General features: G+C 33.4%; 1 protein-coding gene across 1 annotated transcript in view; it reads left to right on the top strand.

The window, feature by feature from the left end:
- Positions 1-24,303, top strand: part of LOC124361123 — a 37,931-nt gene extending 13,628 nt beyond the window's left edge. Inside the window, exons 5-19 of the mRNA XM_046815157.1 lie at positions 1,927-2,172; positions 3,095-3,231; positions 4,949-4,995; positions 6,239-6,339; positions 7,133-7,255; positions 7,920-7,976; positions 12,727-12,899; positions 13,797-14,015; positions 15,149-15,227; positions 16,658-16,735; positions 17,636-17,837; positions 17,940-18,088; positions 19,377-19,562; positions 19,702-19,852; positions 20,887-24,303. Of these exons, the coding sequence (XP_046671113.1) occupies positions 1,927-2,172; positions 3,095-3,231; positions 4,949-4,995; positions 6,239-6,339; positions 7,133-7,255; positions 7,920-7,976; positions 12,727-12,899; positions 13,797-14,015; positions 15,149-15,227; positions 16,658-16,735; positions 17,636-17,837; positions 17,940-18,088; positions 19,377-19,562; positions 19,702-19,852; positions 20,887-21,371 (2,433 nt within the window). The 3' untranslated portion in view covers positions 21,372-24,303. The remainder of the gene's footprint in view (positions 1-1,926; positions 2,173-3,094; positions 3,232-4,948; positions 4,996-6,238; positions 6,340-7,132; positions 7,256-7,919; positions 7,977-12,726; positions 12,900-13,796; positions 14,016-15,148; positions 15,228-16,657; positions 16,736-17,635; positions 17,838-17,939; positions 18,089-19,376; positions 19,563-19,701; positions 19,853-20,886) is intronic.
- The last annotated feature ends 1,167 nt before the right edge of the window (positions 24,304-25,470 follow it).

The following is a 25,470-nucleotide window of genomic DNA, read 5'->3' on the forward strand; positions in this document are numbered from 1 at the left end:
CGATAGTGTAATTCCTTTTCCAATTAAAGAAATTACAGAAATATCTTAATTGTCTAGGCTTTTTTGAGTTTCACTTCGAGAGTTAAATAATTAATATTGTTGTCATCTCTACCAGTGAGGTAACAATGTATGTCTGTCTTGAAACGTTTTCTTTTCTTTAATTTTAATTTTTCATTATGACTGAATCTGGTATTCACAAATTTCATAGAAAACCGTACTGAAGTATGAACACTTTACGAAAATACACGCTTTGAATATTATTAACAGCGGTGAATTAAAGAAAACGTTCTTAATGAAAGAGGTGACCTCTGTCTTTAGAATATCAGCTTACAAACACTCGAGACTCAACCTCCAGAATTATTTCAAAGGAACTGTCGTCCACACGCTAAGTAAAGTTTTCCACTCATATATCGTTAAGTGGTATCGTACCAACGGGTAATTTTCCTGCTCAAGTTGTGGGATCTACACTTTATCGCCAACTTCTCGCCGACCAACTTTGCCGCCAACAACTTCTCAGTTTAGTTTTGACTTGGCGTTTACTCATCTTTCATAACTTTATTTAATCCGTGCATAATCTGATAGCCCACTTTTTAAAACGTCTGCTTTGAAATCTTTATTACGGTGTAAAACTTGAAATTAATATTTTCATATTTCTCTAGATTTGACATTTTAGTAGTTCAGAGATTATTCATATTCATATAATCAGTTTGAGGGTATCTCACCTTCTTTGAATAGTAATTAATTTATATCAGCAAGTGTAACAAAATAGATATTAAAATATAAAATATGTATTAAAACATTACGATTGGACAGTTTTGCTTACTTTTATTTTCCTACGCGTAAAAACTACTGAATGTTTCGCTGCACGTAAATATATTTTTGTGTATTTGAACCTATTCATTTAGTCCTAAACAATTTTGAGTGTCAGTCATATAATATTTAAAATTATAGAATAAAATGTATATAATGGTGATTGTTTGAATAGTTTGTTTTGCATTGAGATATTATAAAAAATAGCATTGATATCATCACAATGCACCGACCAATTAGAGCCTTGTCTTTTTATGTGTTACAATAGGCGTTAGTATCATCATAATAGTATAATCTTAGAACTACTATCACAGTTCATCAAAGATTTCCTCAATTTGTCCATGTAGGTAAATATAAAATATAAAATTATTTCTTTGTTAAAGATTATTATTGACGATTCGTGAATTGAAAGGATAGTAGGATTTTGACATGAAAATTTGCCATCGTTATGTGTTGAACAGATTTATATGTTACTAAGTTTCGATGATTAAGATGTCTCTTCTTCAGGTTTAAAAACTGTATTACATTAAACACTTATAAACTAAAAAGTGCGGTAATAGACTGCCACTCAAAGGAATAGTTGAGTAATAATAATAATAAACTGTATTTATCTCATAAACAGGATTTACAACAAATACATAGGGTAAATATAATTTACAGTAGGATAAGTGATACGTGACAAGTAGACGAACGGCATGCAGTCAACATTGAAGAAAATAACCTTTAGCGTTATCACTGCAAAAAGAGTACAAAAAATTCATATCCGAAATAACGAAAGTGGAACACTGACATTAAAATCAATGTCGGCATTTCCTGTGGTATCGCGGCATGTTATCTGAACAAAATAGAACAGGAAGGCATTGGTTGGGATGTTAAGGTTTGTTTTATTATAAGGAAATGATTTATTAACGTCTTGGGATTTCTACTGACAGTAATTCTTTTATTTAATACTAATTCATATTTATATTCATGTTTTAATGTATTTTTTTATATAAACCGTAAGTATGTTTATATTATGATACAAGTTTAAGCGTGAACCTTCATCGATATGTAAATTATTGGACATTAAAACATTTTGTCAATGATAATCCTAAAATTCACTTCCTGTGGTTGCAGGAAGGGCAGCGTGGGTACCTAGAAGGGTTGGCCTCCAGGTACGCGGACCTGTACAACACTCACTACCGGGACGTCCTAGACCACCTGGACGAACTGAGGAGGCGAGAGTGGGCGGAATTGTCCCCCAGGATACGTATCCTCGGGACCCCCACCACTCCTCCAGGACCTGCCCCCTCCACCCCGCTCACTAGGGTACCCCTAACCACCTCTCACTCCCAACCTATCTACGTGCCTGGCAAATATTCGGTAAGTCTTACAACTTTACTAAAATGTGGAAAAATATTCGACGAGGAAATGATGTACGTAGTGGAATTTTCAGCTACTTGTTACATTAAAAGTTATTTATATTATAATACATAGAAAGTATCTTTTTTGAGGTACAACAACAAACAATCACGCTTCATGTTATTCATATTGTAAGATGTCATTCCTGATGTCTAGATTTAACGGAGACAGCTTGAGAAATACAGTATTATTTATATAAAGAATAACATTTTTTTTGTTGAACTACCTTTCGTACTTGTGCGTTCTCTTTGGACTGTAAAACATAATAATTTTTTATTGTTAATATTTTAGGTCAATGCAAAAATTGTGTAGGACTTTTATTTGATTATATTTTTAGCCTAAAATGTATGCCACAATGATTGAAAAAGTGCCTATTAAGTAAGCAATTACAATTAAATAATAATACAGTAATAATAATGTCAGTAATAGTGTAGTAAATAACTCTGACGTAACTAGATCATATTCCAGTTTCTTAAGGTAGTCCCAATACATAAGGAATGTGGGCTGATAATGGACATTTACTTACGACTTACGAGGTACCTGTTCAATATATATTCTAAAGATGTCTGATACCACTTATGTTTATTTGGAAAATCTCTCTTTCTTTCTTCTTTAAACTCTACTCTACAATTTTAGTATTACCAATATCTTCTGTAAAGACTATGATTCACTGACAAACAATATTGTACAAGTCTGGTAAAATTACTAAGAGAAGTTACATTTACGTTGTGTTCTCTAGTATTTAGTGATTAGCAGGGGAAATAAGAATTCGTTACATCTTTAGAGCGATGTTCCTGCGATACACCTTTTTATAATTGTCTCTCAATTTGTCAGTAATTTGATCCTTAATTTTAGCGTCAGTTAAGAGCTAAAATCTTTTCAGCCGTCCAGCTGTCTCACTGACAAGGAGGAAGATGAGATCTACGGGTTCGCCGGCTACGGAGTTTACGGCAAGCAGATGCTTCAGCGGCAGCAGCAACAGGCCAAACTAGTCATCACTCCTAGGCAGAACTACCAGAAGTGAGTAATGTGTCACGTTCCTCAACTCCCGGAAGCGTATATCAGTTGTTGAAAAATGTGTGCTGAGTTTTTAGGTTTACAGGGTCCCCACCTAAATTTCATAAAAATCATTTATGGTAGTAGTCTATTTTTATACAGTGATATGTATCTAATATTTCTTGTTAAGAATCTGACATAAAACTATCTATATAAGTTTGAAGAAAAATAAAATATTTTTACGGCATAGACATACATTGTATTTACCATTTGCAGGTGAAATATGTACGTAAAAGTATCCGCATCATAATAAAATGTAAGATGTTTCGAAAATCTAAAATAACCAAACCGTAAGAATTTTATTTGAAAACAAACATATATAGTTTTATGGAGCTTAGAAATGTTTTAAAATAATTTTTATCTTTACAGAGAAAACAGCAAAATGGCAATATTCATCCAATTTCTGTTACTAAGCAAAACAATGAAGTAACCGTAATAAATTTAGCTTTTAAACAAATGAATGTGTTTTGTGACCTTTTTATGAAGTTAGCTGATGTAGAACAGGGTAGAAGTCTGTTTTTACACTTCACAGTTAACAAAAACCAAAATAACACACGACAACTACTTTATACTCGACAAAGTCAGTCACGTAAGATTTCATTAGACTGTCACGAACATCACTTAATCTACAAGGATCACACATTCTGAAGTATTAGGATAAGACGAATAGACGGTTTGCACTTGGCAACTGATCGACATTATCCAGAGATAAACGCTGATAATTTGTTGCGACTTCATTTTGAACTACACATTTTAATCTCAGATATTGTAAGTGAAATGTATGCACTACTGAAGTTTCATCTTATCCAAACTCAGGAAAAATAATTTTATTTTCGTGTACATAAAAAGTTGGAAACCAGAAATTTATTTATCTATTTAGATAGATCTTTGACATAGTATATGATCTTGAATTTAAATTTCATTGTATATATCATTAGTTGAGTAATTTGTATAACTAGGTTATAGTTATTAACGGTAACTCTACACAAATATGATGATAACTCACCCCGGGAACAATATGTTAACAAAGGCGCTGACACTAATAATGTTCCCCAATGATTGGACGCCAATAAACGGTTGACTATTGCTAATTACTCTTTGTAATCAACACCACTCTACTCCCACGACGCACGACGGCTCGTCGTTTTTCAATATGACGTAAAAGTTAGGAAAAATCTGATAAGTACATATTTGTACTAAACTATGAGACATTTTTCTTAGTAATAGTGCACTAATAAATAGTGCAAAAATTACGTTAACAGTGATGTAACCAAGGGAAAGGGGGTGAGAGAGATAAAAATACTCCCAAGAGCACTAACAATCTTTTAAATCTTAAACAGCTTATTTTATAACAATGTATAGTATCTATCACAAGTTCATCCGTTAAAAAATCCAAACTATATCCCCGTAGAATACAGAATTTTCCTCCGCATAATTTAGCTTAGTTACAACCGATACTATTTGTGTGTGATTCTTAGATTAAGTTAACAAAAAAAAATTAGCTAGTTTCTTTAAAAACTGTTATTAATTTTGTAACTTAAAGTGTATTAACTTTTTAATTCCTTATTCCGTTTCTTGTAGTATAATGTAAAAATTTTATATGTAATCAATAATTTAAACATTATAAAATGTATATTTGTGTATAATATGTTGTATTATTATTTTGACTATTCTGTTATAGCTGCTTGAGCCCGAGATCAGCGTATTTTTATGAATTCCCTCCCAATGGTAAGTAATTTAGTTTCACTTACGAACGTCTTGTGTTCAGCTACCATATCTTGTTACTTCTTTTGTAATAAACAACACTAGTAATATTGACTTGAAGTTTCTTTTCGTTTATTAAAGGAAGGTGTGTATATTTTCTCTTAACTTTTTGTGTTCTATACTTTTTACCGCATAAGTTTCAGTTTGAAGTATGATAATGTATTTTGGATCATAAAATGTACTATTACAGAAAACACCAGAAAATCATCATATTTACAAATGCTTTCACACAATGTATGTGTTTTGCTACGTATTTTTATAAGCTAAACTTCCTTCTTAAAATAAATAATTAAATCATTTAAATATTACTCTTTTATTTTTCTCTTGTGATGCGCACAGTGAAATATTTTTCTGCTAAATCGGGACAAAAGTCGATTCTGAAACTATGAGCAAATTCTCAAACACGTTTTGCCTAGATAAGGTACCCGTTTACCCAGAACTGACCACAGATAACGTTCCTTACAGTCTGGGTCGTTGCCGTTTCAATATAAACCTTTCTGCTCGATCAAAGGTTTACTCACGGAGCTTAATGTTCAATAGTTTCATTACTTATGGTTTCTGCTGAAGTCCAAACTTATCCCACCAAAGAGACAAATTAAGTAACTATAAATTGTTTAATTATGGCTGTCTAATTCTTCAGCGATAATTTTAAAACGGAAAATTTATTTCATACTCGAATAAAGCTGTACAAATTCTCTTTTACGCCTACAAACCTATATTACAAACCTATATTTGGAATATGTTATTATAGCCCTGATTGTCCTTTATTGAATTAAAAAAATTCTGCCTCTTTCCGCTTTACCTGTGTTTGCTTCTACTAAATGTAAGGATTTTTCCAGCACCGGCTAGGAGAACTCCTTTTTATTTTTGCTGAAAAAACCCCAAGTTATTTGATATTATGAACCGTGACAACAATGATATCAATGATATATTTGGTTTTATAGAATATAAAAAGTTCAGGCCTGTACGCTTGAAAAAATTACATTGGCCCTTACGTATCTTTAAATGAATTATATAAAATAAGTTGGTCTTTTGAACAAAGACGGTTTTCCATTAAATACAACCACATTATAGCTTGGAAACATTATATTGATTAAATTATTATATTACTTAGGAAAACTTCTTAAAATTGCATTAAAACGAAAACTTGCAATCGGTCTTTCTATACAGATTTTCAATTTATTTCTATATACTTTCTTTTTTTCAGAACGAACAGGTAAAAAGAGAACGAGCTTTTCGAGGTTTCTGAGGCATTTAACAACACACAGAAAAGAGAAATCTTCATCACCAAGGTTACCTGCAAGTAGGGTAAGTTCTTAGATGAATTATTACTGTTTATGGAGTGAAAGAAACTGTACGTTACATCACTTTATAAGGGCAGGCGAAAGTTCAAGGAATACTTATTTAATATTTAGACTCAATATCTTCAATTTATTACTTAAAGGTTTGTACGTGATTATTGACCACAATTACTAACCCAATCAGAAAGTTTATATAACCTCTTTAAAGCCCCATCTTTCTGATTTGAGTAAAAAATTTATAATGAAAAATTATAACATTTTAAGTTTAGCATATTGGTTTAATCTTCTCTAATTTTCAAATCATACTTAATCAGTTATTAATAAATTATTAATATTAAAGATTCAACGATTCAAACAACTTTCATTATTTGTATAGAAAAAAATATTATCTAATATTTGTATGCTATACTTTTTTAAGAATAGTGTTTCAAAAAGTAAAAAACTAAAATGTTAATGTATAATAACATGCTTGTTATGGATTGCTTAATATACTTAATTGTAATGCATCTTACAGAAGATTTTCAATTATCAACATTTGTTTGTCTCATTCAATTTTTGTATACAACATTATCGTGTAAAATCATATTATATTTTAAAATATGAATTAACATACGGAGCTCAAGTACACTTCTATATTCTTATGAATGGTCCTTTAAAATAATAGAAAACATTTCGACAAAAATTAAGGATCCATTCTAGAACACTTTGTGTAATGAAGGGAGAGTTTGTTGAATGAATTTTAGAATAAAGTTTTTTTTACTATATCTATGTAGCTCTTACCGATGATGGACATGTTCTAGGGCGGAACCCCCGATAATCTGGACACTCCCCCCACCCTGCTGCCGCCCATGGATTACGATCGGCTCAGGTACCTCCAGAAGGCTCAGAGTTCATCCAACACCTTCGAGGAGACGATACACAGAGTGAGTAAATCACTGAATATCTGAGAGTATATGCGGGTTCACTTTAAAACATAGCCCCAAGTACCCCAAGTAAATTAATCTGTATCGAATCGATTTAAATTGTAATTTATTTTTCTCAATAATTAGGTCCTAACAAGTGGACTGCTCATGTATCTAAGTAGCAATAAATGGTTCTATTAGAAGCATTTCGTACAGTACCTGTACAATTTCTTTCACTTTTGAAGAATTATTAGTTTAAAATGTCTAAGATTACTATCACAAATTAATAAAATATAGTTTTTATGTGACTTTTAAAATTAGATTAGCTTGAACAGTACATTAAAGATCGCTGGCACAATTATTTTAGGGGTTCTTCTCTGATTTCAAACTTTTTGAAAATTAAATCAGTGGAAATACTGTATATTATTTTTTATAGATAACAGACATTGGCCTCAATCCATACCTGTCTTTGACTATTTAACAGAATGAATTAATAATGGTCCATTCAAAATCACATGCTGTTTAAATTTAAGATGGACACATAGTTAAGCCTTAAAAATGGTTCAAGAAGATTTAAGTATTTACAATTCTCATTTGTACCATACTATTACAATAAACATATATAGTAACATGTTTTGATGAAAATATTGTTTTTATAAAACCTTATATAAAGAAATTGTTTCAGCTAAAAGTTCAAGAAGCCCTCAAGAAGAAAGAACGTTTTGACCGAGAACACGAAGAGGTGAGTTTTTTTATTCATAACTAAAACTTTTAAAGGGTAAATATTTACCTATAAATATCCAAGCATTCATTCGGCCTCGATATTTGCGCCTGTTTGCGTTTTTCTACCCTGTTAGAATCGAGGGGCACCGAATGCTATAAATATCCCAGCACTCATATCACAGGCGATACCTGCTGTTAGCGAGTCTCCACTCTGTTAGAAATGATGATTCACCGAGTGCTATAAATACCCCAGCACTCATATTACAGGCGATACAGGCTGTTAGCGAGTCTCCACTGTGTTAGAAATGATGATTCACCGAGTGCTATAAATACCCCAGCACTCATATTACAGGCGATACAGGCTGTTTGTGTTTTTCCAATCTGTCACAAACGATGTTTCGCCGAGTTTTATAACAATCAAAGGACTCATATTGCAAGTAATGCCAGCTGTTTGTGTTTTCCATCTTGTTAAAAACAAGGATTTTCCGAGTTTTATAATAATCCCAGCACTCATATTGCAGACGATGCCGGATTTTAGCGTTTCTCCACCCTGTTGGAGACGAAGAGTTACTGAATGCTAAAAATATCCCAGCACTCACACTGTAGGCGATGCCGGCTGCTTGGGATTTTCATCCTGATGGAATAGAGGAATCATTGTGTGATATAAATATCCCAGCAATTATACTGGAGACGATGCAAACTGTTTGCGTTCTTCCGCATGGTTAGAGACGAAGAGTTACTGAGTGCTATAAATATCCCAGTACTCATACTGCAGGCAATGCCGACTGTTTGCGTTTTTCCACCCTGTTGGAGACGAAGAGTCACTGAGTGTGACAGCAACATTCCCATATTGCCTCTCCATGCCTTGTCCCGCGATCTCATTCGGGCTATATTACATTTCGAGCACGGCTACATCTAGATTTAGCGAGTGATGGGCCATGAAATATTTGCACATTCCGTTTTCAACCTAATAATCTTTTTATGAATGCGAGAAGTGGTTAGTTAAGTAGCGTTATTTTCTGATTATTTAATTAAGTAAGTAGGAAAAATTCATGATACTCAGTGAATAATATTTATATTAATTATGTAAATGTAAGGTAAAGAGAATTAAAATATCAAATCTGTTGTTGAAAAAATTGAAAAGCTTAATTTAGATTATAAATTACTGCAAGGCAGTTTAAATATAGTTAAACGTTGAATGAATACCGTTGAATGGATACACTAAAGCGTATTTCCAATGTATTTAACATTTTATTGCTCGTACCTTAATAGCTTTGGCTTTTTTCCCCTAAAAGTGTCCAGAATTAGTTTAAGGTGCCTTTATTACATCTACAATATTGTTAAAAATGTGATTTTGTTCTATTCCATACTAATCCTAATTTCATATTTTTTAAGAAATGTATACATATTTTAACATACACCATATATACCAGGTGTCCAAAACTCTCTCCCTCCTCCAATTGACATTTTAACCCAAAAATTTCAACCAATACCCTTGGGGGAAGTCCTTATAAGACTAAAGAGCATGGTATTTTTGGGATAAATGTGAACTTAAGCCCAGCCTTAAATGAAGTTAAGGTAATTAACAAATTTTAAATCAAATACAATTTAAGAGTATGTTGTTAAAAAATGGATTTTTAATGTACTTTTAAAAATAAAATTTGACAAGTCGCCATAGAGACCTCTGGTTTGTGGCATTGTTGTTTTTTTATTTTACTCCAGCCACCATCCCTCATTTGGGATTAGTGATTAAAATATATCCCAAATACCATAATTTTTAGTTACCATAGTTTTTTGTAACGATCCACCCATGGATGTTGGTTTTCACATTTCTGTTCAAAAGTTAATAGTGGCGTGGTAATATTTATGACACATGGTATATAGTAATATGTTTATATTTATTTCGACTTTTCATTTTCCTATAGGCTACAACTATTGAAGCCCTTCATTCTTAATATGACATTTTGTTGGGAAGTCACTATAAAATTCATGACAATTCACTTGGTACTTGAGCAATTGCACTAAAAGCAATATTACATATTTTGTTTCAATATTCGCATTTTTGCAAATTTATATTTTGCATAGTTCTGAGATTTTAAACTTTGTAAAGGCTTTTCTGTAATAATTTAATAATCAGGAAAGTTGGTGTTTTAATTAGATAATGAATATTATGAATAGATCACTTGTCTAATTAATGCAATAATTAAGAGTAGAATGTGTAGTATTTACAGGTCTCGGTGTCATATCCAGCCTCAGCAATGTTCAGCGAGACCAGACTTCCCTACCCTCCTTACCTCTGCTGTATTATTTTGGCTTTATCTGTCCCCAGTCAGCTGTTTCCCTCTCGTTTTTATTCCTGTCGCAGGACTTTTACAGCACTTTGTTGTTGTTTTAAATTAGTGTCCCAACAACCCCGCACTAAACAATGTACAGTGCACTCTGATGTCCACTAAATTATAATATTCTTTGCACACGTAACTTTAAAATAAATTATGGAATTAACGTACAAATGAAAAAATCCCCTTCTTCCTGTTGATTCTTATACAATACGGGAAATAATCCAAAATAAAATTCTAGGCTGCATATAATTTTAGTATTTTTAATGTAACATGGCTAAACTTACAAAAATATTTTGACGTAAATATTGCGCTATATAACACGAGTATGTCTCAATCACAACCTATTGTAAATTAACAAAATGTGTTTTTAGATCGTGTAATAAAATTATGTTTTTTTAAATTATTAGATTTTAATAATCTAAACAGAACAATTACCTAAATTAAATCGTCTCAAAAATGTTTTTATTTTGGAAGTTTAAATTATCATTCATACCTCATTTTACACGAAATACCTCGAAAAAACTTAGTTTTAGATTTATTCTAAACTTTTTGTGTTAGGGCACCAAACTGAATATTCAAAATATTATTTATTATAAGTATTATCGCAAAGAAATAAAAATTACTTTACAAAATGTAAAACTGTAAATTATCAAACATAATTCTAAAGTTCTTATTAAAAGAAACACTTTGGTAAAAATTTTCAAAAATATGTAACCATTTAAAAATGGTTAATACCCTTTATTCTCCTTTCTTGGTTTCATCACAATTTAATGCTCGGTAAATCTGTTACTTTATCTCTTGCTTTACAGAGCCGTCTTTCTTCAAATAGATGTTAATCGAAGCATAAAAGTTGTCTGTTGGCTGTATCTCCACGGCGAGGCCGAAATATTCAGGGAGTTAATTGTACATGCGATGTTTCGTACCGTTGTGGACCGGAATACTTTGATGTTAGTAGTGACCACGGCCGTGTAAGCCTAAGAACTAACGTGTATATCTCTCCCAAATAAACTTAGGAGTAGAAGAATTAAATAATAAATTTCTGGGTAATTCCATTTATAATAGATGGATTAATGTTATAATTCCTCTCATTTGGAGTGACTACTTCTTTTACCGGGCTATGGATGTATGTTTTGCACGGGGAAAACTTTCGTTTCGCGTCATGGAACAAAGCGTCACGCTTTTTTGCTCTGTAACCGTTAGGGGCGGGACTATCGCGGCCATTCTGATGTCAGGCAGAACATTTCTCCGTTCAGGAGCTGTCCAAGCGTGCTAGTGAGGTTATTGTCGCTCCTTATTGAAGTGACTACTTCTTTTGGTGGGCCATGGATTGTTTTGAATACATTTACAAACTGCTAATTTATTTAATTATGAATCCCAAATAAAATTCATTAACTACATTTAATAACAATATAACAAAATAGCTAATCAGATTATAAATTCAATTTCAATACGGTTAATAATAACTCCTATTCCAGTACACTACTAGTTTTGTACTGTTTAGATTTAAAAGAAGATTAAAAATAAATTGATTACATTTTTTTAGCTAGCAAAGTCGCAGTGTAATTTAATCCTGGAAGAAAATTAGTGTTTCTGTTGATTATAATTATAACCTTTACTTAATTACTTTGGGCTTACCCTACATTCATTTAAAAAATAAATTACGTACAAACAGATTTCAATATAAAGTTTTCTGAAGAAGCTTCAAACCAATTATTTGCCATTTAAAAAAAATAATAATATTTGACGATCTCAAAACGATAAAAACATAGTATAACGAGATATGGAACAACAATTGATGCTGTTTTTACAAGACATTTAGCAAGATTTATTCCAGAATTTTTATTTCTTATTTCAGTTGTAATAAACCCAGAATTTCATTTTTACAATATAATGACCAAGAAAATGAAGTAATTATTTCGAAAATATGAGATTGTAGTGAAAATGACACTGACCAAATTATAGAAACTTAATAATACGAGTACCGATAAAAAGGAAAATGTATAAGAATTTATTACTTTAATATTTAGAAGTCAGTGATCATTGTAATACTTGAAATCTTAAAAATAATACAAAACTATAATTAAATTAATGGAACATAAAAAAAACCTTTTTCATGTTAAAGAATTGAGTTTCACATATTGTTTAAAAATATAACATATAACTATTTAATAATTAGCAGACTTTTTCTAGACATTATATTCACAGTCCGTTAAAAAAAGTAGTTAGTCACTTCTGTTGGTCAGTCCCGCAACTCCATTTTCATGTTATATTCAATATTCACCTTCCGTTCCTTTTATATATTGGTAGCTTAAACTATAAAGATGTAGTACCTTTTTATTCTGTAAGAAAAGTATTAAATCGTTGTTGAAAAATCTTCATAAAGGTTTGATTCTAAGAGAAAAGGTGTCCTTAATAAGTTCGCACCAACAGATCCTGCGGGATATCCGGCAAGGGCTGCTGCAACTGGGGCGCGGGAGGTCTGCCGACGACACCTACATGTACGACGACGAGATGCAGAGGTTAGGACAGCACTGGTATGACGAGCCACCCTACGAGAGCGACCCGGAGGACTTCCTCATGGCTGAGACTGCCAACAATAGCAGGTACTGAATGCTCTTCTTTCCTGGGTAGTGAAATTTACAGATATGCAAAGCCACTTGTGACGGTTACTGGATATGTAATTTACATGAAAAGTGGGTAGCCTAAAAGCAATTACGTAATTCAAATTTCAGATGTCATGTACATGTAAAAATGATATAATAGCCTCCATATTTAGGCCACCTTTTATTCAGTGAATTCAATCTAAAATCGTTTGCAATGTTTTTACACTGTAGACATTTATTGATGGATATAATTCAGGTTAGAAACTTCAAGCAGTTTATGCTTCTTCTTTCAGTTTGTTCTTCTTTCAATGCATGTTTATATTGATAGAATCACGCAGATTGAGTCACTAACTAATACATTTTTATTTCATTAATGAGTGAGTGATAGATTGTACGTTTTACAAATTGAATGGTTAATACAATGTGGAATATAATTTTTTAAGGATTCGAAGGAGTAACAGAGTTTTGGATATTTGCCAACGGTTCCACAATGGTTGCCATATTCTTCACGTTTCAAACACCAAAACTTATATTGTAACATCCTGTTAAGTTTTTGACATCCGAAGAAAAGGACATTTCCCAGTTCTTGAAGCTGTACAGCGCGGGAGACAGAGATGAACTTCGGGGGGAAGAAGTGAGAACTTCTTCGACATCAGAGAGGCTACTGATGCCGCCTCGGCTGTCATAAGATATTAAACTTGTAAAAATGTATTTATAACACCCACAGGGTTTCACGTTGAATGCCCGCACGGACGGCCACAACACGGGGGAGACTGCGGTGATCTCGCTGCGTAGCGCTGGAGACATCTCGCTCCCTCACCACCAGAGGGGGCTGCTGCTACCGCCTGGCTATCATAAGATTTCCTACATGTAAATATGTATTTTTAACACCCACAGGGTATGTTTCACGTTGAATGTCCGCACGGACGGCCGCAACACGGGGGAGAGTGCGGTGATCTCTCTTCGTAGCGCTGGAGACATCTCGCTCCCTCACCACCAGAGGGGGCTGCTGCTACCTCAATCCGGTCCGTTTCCGCCAACTCTGATACCTTTAACACACGCAAGAAACAACCGTGAGAGCGGGGACTACGCCGCTTCTGATGTCCAGAGCGTCTGGTGAGTTTCACATTGGAAAGACATGTTCTAAAAGAAATTCGGTCAATCAGCATTGTTGACGATGAATGATATGAAATTACAACACATTGTTATTATTGTTTTATTCCTAATTAATTAGTACAAAAGCTTGTCCACGCACTACTGAAAACACTTACCGAGAATAACCGAAAACTTCATTGAAAATGACCTAGAGCACAAAACCACTCCCAGTTCAAAATGTTATGTACAGCTTGTCCCAGATCACCCGTCCACTATTTACAGGGAACGTATGAGCTTTAACAACCAAATAAATTGTAAACCCACTAAGTGAGCTATCGGGTTTTGAATAAGATTAACTTTAACTATTTAAACATACAGAGTTTTTCTGAAATAGAGGGTTATGGGTTCGAATCTCGAACAGTTAAAATGTAAATATAGGTCAAGCGATACATCATTTTAAAGCGTGTTTCAAACCAAACATTTTGAAATTGGTTTTATCTTATTATCTATATTCTTTCAAAACGAGGCTAAACATATTCAAATTAAAGATGTTTCCTATTTTTACAACGCCAAATTAGGGTGTCTGTTACCGTTCGGTTCAGTTTAAGTTATTACGCTACTCCATATATATAAAAACGCAAATTTTAATTTTCAAATATATTTAAAAATTCAAAGACGTATCGTGTTATCCTTTTTAAGTGGCTCCCTAATAAGTGATTTTTTATCTTTTTTCAAAAGTATTCCAAATATGTACTTAATATTGAACTAAAAGGGATTCTGGTTTAAACACTTTATACAGTTTCCTTAACTATAACTATTGTCGTATTCATCTTAAAACCCCTGAAAAATTAGATGAAGATTAGTCTACAAAATTACATTATGTTGTGAGTAGTGGACAGATTTTACACTAATTTTTTAAACACCTTACTAAGTATATCATGTATTTTCCTTATTTGTTTTTGTTCAAGCGTACTCTTCTTTTTGAGATTAATTCTCGAAGAAAACAATCGTGTTCTCTTAAGATTATGAGCACCGACCCTATATTATATTTGTGTTGTTTATTTCGTAATAACATGATTATTTTAGTTAGCACAAGTTATATGAAACGTGTTAATATTACTATTGATCTGCATGTAATAATGTAATTTTTTTAGTTCCAGACTGTCATCTCTGTCGATGGAAACAAGTCGATCCGAAACTACTGATCATTACCAGAGGTTAAGAAACTACAATGTGAGAACACCCTGTTTTTATTACTTTTGTTATTCTACGTTTAATAAATATTTAATAGAATTACGATTCATAAATTGTCTAATCTTACGATAATTTATGTTGTTTTTAGCTTATAGCAATAATTAGTTTGTTGTTTTATATGTAAATAAAGTATGTAATTAATTAGATTTAAATGAATGCCGTATATTGTCTTGAAAAGTTTTAAGTGCTAACTTCCAGACAATTTAAGATCATCCATAAATTGCCGACCCGAGTGACTGGACATTATAAAAATGCCAACGTCCGTTTAAAAATTACTTTCTATTGTATTTTGCATATTTTTTATTAATATACATAAAAAATAAACATTATTTCTGTTATGTGTATTATATTCAAAACACTGCTCTACTACCAGTATACTAACCAAAGTCGACGATCAAAATTTTCCGGTTATCAATAAAAAAGACGGGTCTTTTTCGTTTAAGGGCCAGCACAAAAGACCATAGCTTGCCTATTTAAAACTCAGATTACGCGATGCTTGCCCGCTGCGCAGCGCTTTGCGCTGCTTGCTCTTTTTGAAAAAAAAAGAAAATAGCTCGAGCTTGCAAAGTCGAAGCCCAGATCAACTCATCACGCTTTATTGAGCAAGAAAAACTAAGTATAACTCATAACGCAGGTTTCATTACAGGCAAAAGATAAACGGCGCGCGTTTATCACTGATAAGATAAGACGAGTTTATACTAGAAGTAGTACCTGGACTACTGCCCTACGAACTAATAACACCAAAAAACGATTAAATGTCAGTCAGGTATAGTATGTTTGTAAGGTGCTGGCCCTTAAACGAAAAAGACCCAAAAAAACTAATATTTTTATTTTAGAAAAATGTTAGGCATTGTTAGATGTGTTGAACTAACCGCGTTCTTTAAGTGTGTTCAGTTTCATTGAATGTGGGATTTGTTTATTACTTTGATTGCCGTATATTAAAATTTGTCAACCAACACAATAAAAGCAAGATATGTATATATATATATATATGTCGTTTTTTAATTTCCTGTATTTTGAGAAGGTTTTGAGTATATACAATGTTAATACACATTGTTGCACAAAAAAATTCTAACGTTAATACATTTTAAATTCATTTACTCAAATTGTTATAAAGGGAAGAAGACGTTTTTGAAACTACCTATAACAATTCTTTAGGACTATAACTCCAAAAAGTTTTTCTCCGAAACATTTAAAAGTGTAAAAAAGAAAAAAATATTCTAAAAAAATATATTTTATCCAATTTTACATAGAAAACTTTAATTTCATAACCAGAATAAAAAACTAGTTTTTACCATGCATATTAGTTATCTAATTTCATTTTCCAACAATCTTTTCAAAAACTGTATTTATACTAATTTGTTTAGAAAAAAGTAAAAAAATTTCTGAAAATGGAAACCATTTTTCAGGGAGGGGAATCAGCTGTTTCTCCAGGCCACAGCTCTGACTATGCTGAGCAAGACGAGCTCGTCACTGTCCATTCTTCGGTGAGTGGTTACTGAAATATATAGTGGTAGACCTTAAGTTTCTACAAGTATAGTTCAAACTGAAAAATACGATTTTGAACAATGAATGGTAAAGTATTGAAGGATACAAGTACTTTTCATCACGATATTTTAAAATTCTACGTCTTGTTCGTTCAACCATGTTATAAAGATCAACATCAAATTTTTTACGATGTATTTTATGTATGTAATAAAATAAAGCTTGTTATGTGAATGTTCAGTTTTGCTCCAGTTCACCTTCCCTTTAGTACTGTGTTTGAAATCTGACTTTGTCACAGACACTGCACTAAGAGGAAGGTGAACTGGGGGCTAAACTCAACTGTCTCATTGAAAGAACACTTCTCACCATAGCTGTGTTATGTGTAAAACATTTTTAATTAAAAGTTTTTATAAAAAAATTACAATTTTTCTCATAATTATAAGCCAAAAATGATGAAAATGTGCTCCTGTTTGCAAACCAGGAATTTTAATTGTTTATACTGGGAAAGAGATGTTTACACTGGCAGAGAACTGTTTACTTAAAGAAAGTAATGATTGGAGGAAGGGAAATGAGATGGCATATTTACGAGGGAAACAATGACTTTTGCATATCTAAGCTGTTTTGGAAGTAGCCCTAAGACCTATACCTAAGAATGTTGGAAAAGTTATGCCTTTGGTATGGAGGTAATGGTAAAGAGTAGTGATGGGGGAAAGAGGAAAAGGGGATAGAGAGAGACTTACGAGTATTAAACATTTTCTACTGTCTAAGTTTAATTACCACTTGTCCTAATCATAAACTGCATACATGTTTCCCATCCTACTTATGTTTTCTGTTGTGAAGGAACGTTTGTTTCAACTTGCCTACAAAAAAAATCACTTGCAATTTACGAGTATTTGTTGCAGTTTGGGAACAGTTCCGTTGCGCACAGAGTAAGAGGGCTAAAGGGAGAGGGAGTCACAGGAAAGGTGATCTCGTCCAGGCACCATCACCATCACTATCACCAGCACCAACGGTCGCCAGATCACCTCCATCATCACCAGCCGCGATCACCTGAACATCACCAGCCACACCACAGCTCCGCTGAGAGCCTTCCCAGTGGTTCTAGTAAGTCTGAAAATATACTAAAACACATAATGTATTATATTGATGGGCACATTTGTCTGTGTTAATATCCCATTCAGTGCTGATAGTGTATTACCACTTTAGGCACTCAAGCACTGGTTCCACCGTCATCCAACCACAGCTCCGAAGAAGGGGTCAGCCCCTCTGATAAGCAGCCCAACGTGATAGCTCGTGCCCGAGCTCTAGTAGACTACACCCCCAGCCCTTACGACAAGGACATTCTTAAGTTCAAGGTTAGTGTTTGAAGTCTCTTTTACATAAATTTGTTGATTCATTTAATACTAAACAATTAAAATAAAGAGGCAGACTTGGTTGACAAGGAGAACATTTTAATGATAGAAAAGGGTTAATGGTGATGATGCCACTCACCGACGGCGTTCTCACAGGCTAGGCGTGCTACGTCTGACGTCGCACCCTTCGTCGGGGCTCGCATGGGATCGATTCGCTGACATGATACATACGGGCCTGTGGAATCACCGCTAAAGTTGCAGAAATGCTTAACCGCAACAGTCACTGACATTAGAGGGTAGACAGGTGGTTACAACGTGGCGAATTCGATATATAATGCTATCATTTTGTCTTATAATATTTAATCCCATATTACAAAGAGACACGATAGAGCTAGAGACAAAATACATAACGAGATACATTTTTGGAGACTGTTATGAGCAAGAGAAGCTGAGACCGCTCCCGGGTTTCTGAAAGACCCCGACCCACCGCACTGCAGGGGCAGGGAAAGAAGACGCTATGCTTATTACTATGTCACATAATCCCAGGTGATGTCAATAGGCCAATGGAGAGTCATCACATGGGATTAACGTCTGGGTACATCTTGAAACTCAACCCTATTGAATACTATACACTTGTAATAGGTCATAAAATGTTGGACGAAAATGGATAATCAAGGAAAAGAACTTGGATAAAACGAAATTCAGAAAAGAGGTCTTACATATTTCTTGCCGAGAGATAAGCTCGACAAGTTGGTAGACTGATGCGCTGAAGTATGAAATAGTTCATACGTGTACTTTTGCTGAAGTAAAAAGACTCCCACATTATCCCGACTCCGGCTAATTAATTCATTTCTTGTCAGCCGCTCTATAAAAAGCCATTGCCTCAAAATGTATATTAGTGACAACAGTGTCAGAAATGCTGCTATCGAACATGAGAAAATAATCCTTAAATCCAAGAGAGAGTGACAGTGTTTATTTATCTACTTAATTTTGTCCTTCTGCTCGTTATTACCTGATAGGATAATTATTGCTATGAGAATGGGGAGTCCCCTTCCAGCCCCACCTACTAGCAACTGATTTTCTCTTGCATCTACAATTTATTTCAGTGTAAAGGACTTCGCTTCAATGTTCTTCATAACGAAAGAATTATTTAAATGTAAAGAATTCAAACTTCTTGTCAAACAATTCCATAAACCCATCAGCTCAAATTATTCTCTGTCTGCCCTTGCTTCTCAGTACATTTATAAAGATCCACCCGCTCTTTCTAATTACTAATTTTATTCTATTTCAGAAAGGAGATATTATTGAGGTACTGTCGATGAACGCCAGCGGCTTGTGGAGGGGCAGAGCTCACGGAAGAGTAGGCAATTTTAAGTTCATCAATGTGGAACTGTTGAACGAGTCATCCCTGAGGCCTCGGCCGTGCAGACACCGACCTCAGACACTAGAGCAGATGCTAAGGACCATACACATGGAGGTGAGTTAGTAGTTCAAGAAGAACTATGAGGAATGCAGAATGGATTAAGCGGCAGTAAATTTTAACATCATGTTTAAGTATTCATTTACAGTAGATTGATTTTAACAAGCGATATTGTAGCATTTGATTTGTTTTGCAGGACCACATGTCCTTGTTTGTCTTGAATGGTTACGAGGACTTGGACGCATTCTGCGACATCGAAGAAAAGGACTTGGATTATCTCGGCATCCATGATTTACAACAACGTGCCAAAATACTGGCCGCCGTACAAGTCCTTAACGAATATGAATGTAAGTGGAAGTTAAAACCGGTAGGTATGTGTTGTAAAGACTTGAATTGTTCTCACTACAGTGACTTTCAAATACAGTACTCAGTAAGGTAGGATGATACTATAGATCAGCATGACAGTAGAAGAAGATCTCGTCTTCCCTAGCTTGTGTTTTTGAGATGATATTATTGGAGATAGCTATAGTATGGCAAACGTTTATCTACACAATATTACTTAAAAATGAAGTACTCTTTAATTAAGTACATAATATATGTTATCCAATTCCAACAGAATTTATATACTTCATTAGGTCTGCTGCGGCTTTTAACAAAAGGTTCAACTAATCCAAGGGCGAACATTTAAAATTGATGACCAGAGTATCTGTTGTTAAAATGTATTTTATATAAACAAAATAAAAAGCAAAGCAAGCTGGTAGCTAGAAGTAAGATAGAAACTAACTAAGATTAAAATAAACGTGATTTATGTTTAATTCTGTAATTCTGAGTAGGTGAGTATCCCATATTACCTTTACATCTCAATGCTATCTCAATTTAAGACTCAGAAAAACGTGTCAAATCGCTTCGTTTGTTTTAATAAACTTTACTGTCATACTTGATATTTTGCTTTATATAAGGAAGGAGGTAAAGATTTTAGGGGGAAGTAATTATAAACAATCAAAACGTTATAAATTCTGATATGTGGACTTATTTGGTTATTGTAGCAGGAAATTGGTGGTCATTAGGTAAGTGAAGAAGTTAAAATTCCTTGTAATGGCATCTAATTATAATTATAAATTTGAAGATAAATGCCCTTTAAATATCCTTTAGGGTTATTTATAACGTGTACGTGAGGGGAGAGAGTGAGATAAAGGTATAGAGCATTTGGGAATGCAAAGGGAGGATGAACGTAGGAAGGTGAGAAAATGAGGAAAAGGTGAATGGGATAGAAGCAATAGTGCGTACATTTTGGCATAAAAACTGATGTTAAAGAAAGGATTGATGATTGGTGAATAAAGTTTGATGCATTTTTATAATGATTGGGTTTGTTTAAATTCAGCCCCTGACGAATGTACCAGCAGCGCAGACGAAGGCCAGAACTCTCAGTCGGGTCTGGTAGACGGCGAACTGCCGGGGAACAACCTCGGCAGCTCCGATACAAGCCCGCCTGCCATCAGCTGTAAGGAGGCTGCGCAGATCATGCAGCAAACTTATCTACCCAACATCCCGCTGAATCGACCTGGTCACACCCTGGAGATGAACGTGTTCAGCGACAAGACCGCGAGCGACACGGTGGTCGAGAAGGTCGGAGTCGTCAAGTATATCGGGGCCGACCTCGCCTGCGAGAGTGGCAACCCCCAGAACCGCAACTGTTCCACGCTCAGCGAGAAGTCCAGTGACTCCGGGGTAAGTTCTAGCTCTCTGTCCTCGTCCAATCATAACGCCTCCAGGAACAAGCAGCGCAGGAGCGGCAGCAAGGCCACTCTGATCGAGAGCCCCACACGCAGTTACGTCGGCCACTATGTTTCTGAGAGGAAAGATTGATGAAATTTTGTCAGATACGTTTACAGGAAGATCGTTAGGAACTTGTTTGTTCCCAGAAGGTGTTTTCCTCGTTTCAAAAAGCAGTTCTTTCGTTGTAAAATCTAATATTTTCTCTTAACGATCAATGCACGATTGTTACTTTTTCGGACTTTTGTATAAGAGACTTCAGAAGAATCCATAAGGTATTAGGCTGATTTTAATTTTGTGTTTTGTTATAATAACCTTTTTAATTTTCGGTCATCTGTTTTGTCCACAGATGACTTTTCAACTTAACGACAAAGCGCCTATTCCAGTCGGAAAATCTTAACACCGGTTTGAGAAGCTTTTAAAACAAGACATGTCTTTCGTCGTCTGTTTGGACAGTACTGAAATGTTGTAATGCTAAAGTCAAGTAAATTGAATTTTTAATCCTGAAACTTCATGATTAAATTTTTATTTTCTATTTCTGTAGACAATGTATTGTTTTGTCAAGTAAGATACACTCTACATCTACCTTTCGATGAATTAAAGGTTTGTAGACGAACAAGGCATAAAACGTATGAAAACTTATTTAATGGATTTAGGAAACAAAACAATTCCCAAACCAAGGAGGTAATCTTAGTTCTTGAAAAATGTACGTTATCTTAAAGCCTTAGGACAAACCAAAACCTAAAGTTTGTTTGATTTTATTGATCTGTATTTTTAATTAAGTAGTCCTTGAAAGGTTTACTTGTTACAGACATGTTTTAGTTGTATTAAGATAATTTCTTAATTATAAATTAGTATCTGTAAATTATTGTAAAGTTGTATTAGTCTAATATTCGAACTGTCCAAAAAGTCATATTTACTACCTAACATGTAAAATTTGTGACATAAAACGTTATTGTTAGTTAAATTGTGCAAAAGTGATACTTCAACTAGAAAAATTAATTTTCCTTGTTATTAGTATATATGTAAGGTTATTGAGAAAAGTAGTGTTTTAAAATTTTGTATAGTATCTATTATTAAGATATATTATTTATATAATTTAGTTAGGAAAATTTTTGTAAATTTAAGGAAATACAGTAGTTTCATTTTAGTAAATCCACACCAAAGTGATCCAAGAATATGTTAATTATTTATTATAGTTAACGTTAGTATTTATTATTTTTGTAGAATAAGAATATCTTGTTTTGTAAGTAAACTTACCAAAGTAAAAAATTGAGTACGTGTGGTAAAAATAAAATCTGTAAAAGAAGTCATCATTATACAATAGAATAATCCATAACGATATTAAATTATTGCATTTAAATAAGAATTGTATTACAATTTCAATACAAGAAGTTTTTTAATATTGAAACGGTCATTGTTGTTTTTATTAGGTTGTTGTATGATATAACACAAATTCTACTCTTAAATTTTTTTACTTGAAACATTTTTCTCGATACGTCTGACCGTTTGTTTTTCTTGTTTATTGACCACACCACCAGCTCCAGCATGGGACAAAGAGAGGAAGTTGAATGTAATATTAATTATACAGATGCATTTGACAACTGCCAAGCTTTTTGTTACACTATAACTGAAATAGAAACATAGTTCCTAGAGTTGCAATTCCAATTTCTACTCTGTAATCCGCTGTACAATAGCGTGACTCTTGGGTATATTTTATAATATTTTATATATTTAATTAAATTGGTTTTGTAAGCAGATTTTTAATGTGGATTTGTTGAATATATTATACCATACTATATTATGTTATAATATGTTATATTATTCGTTTGTAACCAATAAAATGCGTATTTGTAGTTTCTAACTTTTTCTAATTTTTAGTGAACAATTAAATTTTTTTATTTGATAATTACCATTATATTTTCAGATATAAATTATTATTTTTGAGAAGTTTATTTGGTCTTAATGCATTGATTATTTTACTATTATTGAGTACTACTATGCATATATTCTGTTTTTGCAGCGAAATCTCTTATAGGAGTGCATTTTTTAAGTTATATGTCAAGTTATTCAGGTTAGAAAAACATTTTAGTTTAAATTAGTTTGAAATAACTTTTATTTTACAAAAAACAGTATTTAAAATATTTATAGTATGATATGTTTAAGGTTAATTGGTAATGATAGCTAATTGTTGGTAATTAACTAATCAAAGATAATAAATAAACTGAGCTTGTACCAATATTATAAGACAACCCAAACATTACATTTTCAAATTTTACATTCCTAACAATCTTTTAAAATTGGTGTTTGAAAGCAATAATTGTTATAAATTTTCACCTGCAATATTTGTTTAAGTAATTCTAACCATAAATATGTATACCAAAATCTTTAAATACTAACAAATTTTCCACATCGAGTGAGTATCATTTTACCACGCTGTATTTAAAGACAATCAGTGTATAATTATTTGAAATTTGTTGTTCTGGAATGTTGCAACGAATGTAAAATATAATTACATTTTTTATTGAGTGTGAAAATCTTTTAGGTGTACACCCTTGTTAATGTAGAAATTAAACTGTACAGGTGAAGCAGATATTAATGATCGTTGAAAAGAGTCTGAGTATATTTTGAATGAACCGTATATATATATAGTAAATCTTGTTAGTTTATTTATGATAAAAAGCAATCATATTGTGGTTACCGAAGTATTAGTGTGTAAATCGCTGCCATTTATTTCCTATTGCTCTTCAGTGTGTATTTTGTTGCACCCCAATTTTATTGCTATCGAAACAATTGTTTTATTATTTCTAAAGTATTTAACACATTTTTTATTAGAGAATCGTCCAATTAATTTCTTTGAACTCTTTATTTTTCCTGTCAAATTATTACTTTCTAGTTTTATTTTTACCTAGATTTTTTTTAATTTTGGTAGCATTTTGTAGAAAAATGTAAAAATCGGTTTTGTATAATCCCTGTACATAGTGAAGATTTATATCTGAAATAAACATGTTATATCTTTATATAAGATCTGAGTTGTTTCTTTACCTTGTGTTTGCCCTCCTGTTCAACACGAACAATTTATTTATCAAGGGTCAGTTCCATTTACCCAAATGTACAAACAAGCAACTAGTACATACAAAAGTACAAAGTACAACATAAAGTTAACAACAATATTTACTAGATAGCTTCAAGATGGATATAAATAATTTCCAACAAATAATTATTTTAAACACATGAATAGTAACAACAAAGAATATAGACTAAGCAACAATCAATAAATTAACTCTAACAACAATTGACTTCAACCAACCCAACAACAATACTGATATGTAGGTATATAAATGCTGTTAACTACAATGGGACCAACTAGCATTTGATCTAAATACATTTTAAATGCTATGCCTAAGAACAGAAAGAAGAGAAGACTAGAAAAAGAACAAGTAGAAAATTTCTTGAATAATCACGAGTGTAATATGTTTTCCCTGAAGGTAGTGGGTGAAGAGCCAAAGAAGTCGGCCTGTGCTGAAACAGAGTTCCCATGTCTCAGTAAACGAAGGATGATACTGTGGTAGCCGTAGCTGGTTAGCTGATGTGTCTTTCCAAAGAGGTCTCTCGATCTGGTGCCTCCGACTGGAACACGCAGATCCACCATGCCGAGGAGATCGGGGCAGTCGATACTACCATTTAGCAGTCTGTGCAGAAACATCAAGTCCAGATACCTTCTTCTTGACACCAGCAGGGGCAGTCCAAGAGCATCCCTTAGCGTTGTCACCGGAACCTCCCTATAGTTAAATCCCAGCCGGACTCCAACTGTCTTCAAAAATCTGATCTGAATTCTTTCCAGTAGGTCACAATGGTTTTTATGGAAAGGAGCCCACACCACGGACGCATACTCCAGATGTTGTCTGACCAGCGAGATGAAGAGATGTCTCAATGAGGGAACAGAAAGACCATCACGTGAGGCTCTTATGACAAATCCAAGGGAAGCGTTGGCTTTTTTAGAAATATGTTGCAAGTGCTCCCGAGGGTCAAGATTAGGTACCATTATTATTCCAAGGTCCTTTGCACTCTCCACTCGCTTCAGATGGGCACCTCCAGTAGCACAACCATACTCAAGAGCTGACCGAGAACGTGTAAATGTCATCACAAAACATTTGTCCGGATTCAAGTCCATATCATTCAACACACACCA

The sequence above is a fragment of the Homalodisca vitripennis genome, chromosome 4, assembly GCF_021130785.1.
Source record: "Homalodisca vitripennis isolate AUS2020 chromosome 4, UT_GWSS_2.1, whole genome shotgun sequence".
NCBI lineage: Eukaryota > Metazoa > Arthropoda > Insecta > Hemiptera > Cicadellidae > Homalodisca > Homalodisca vitripennis.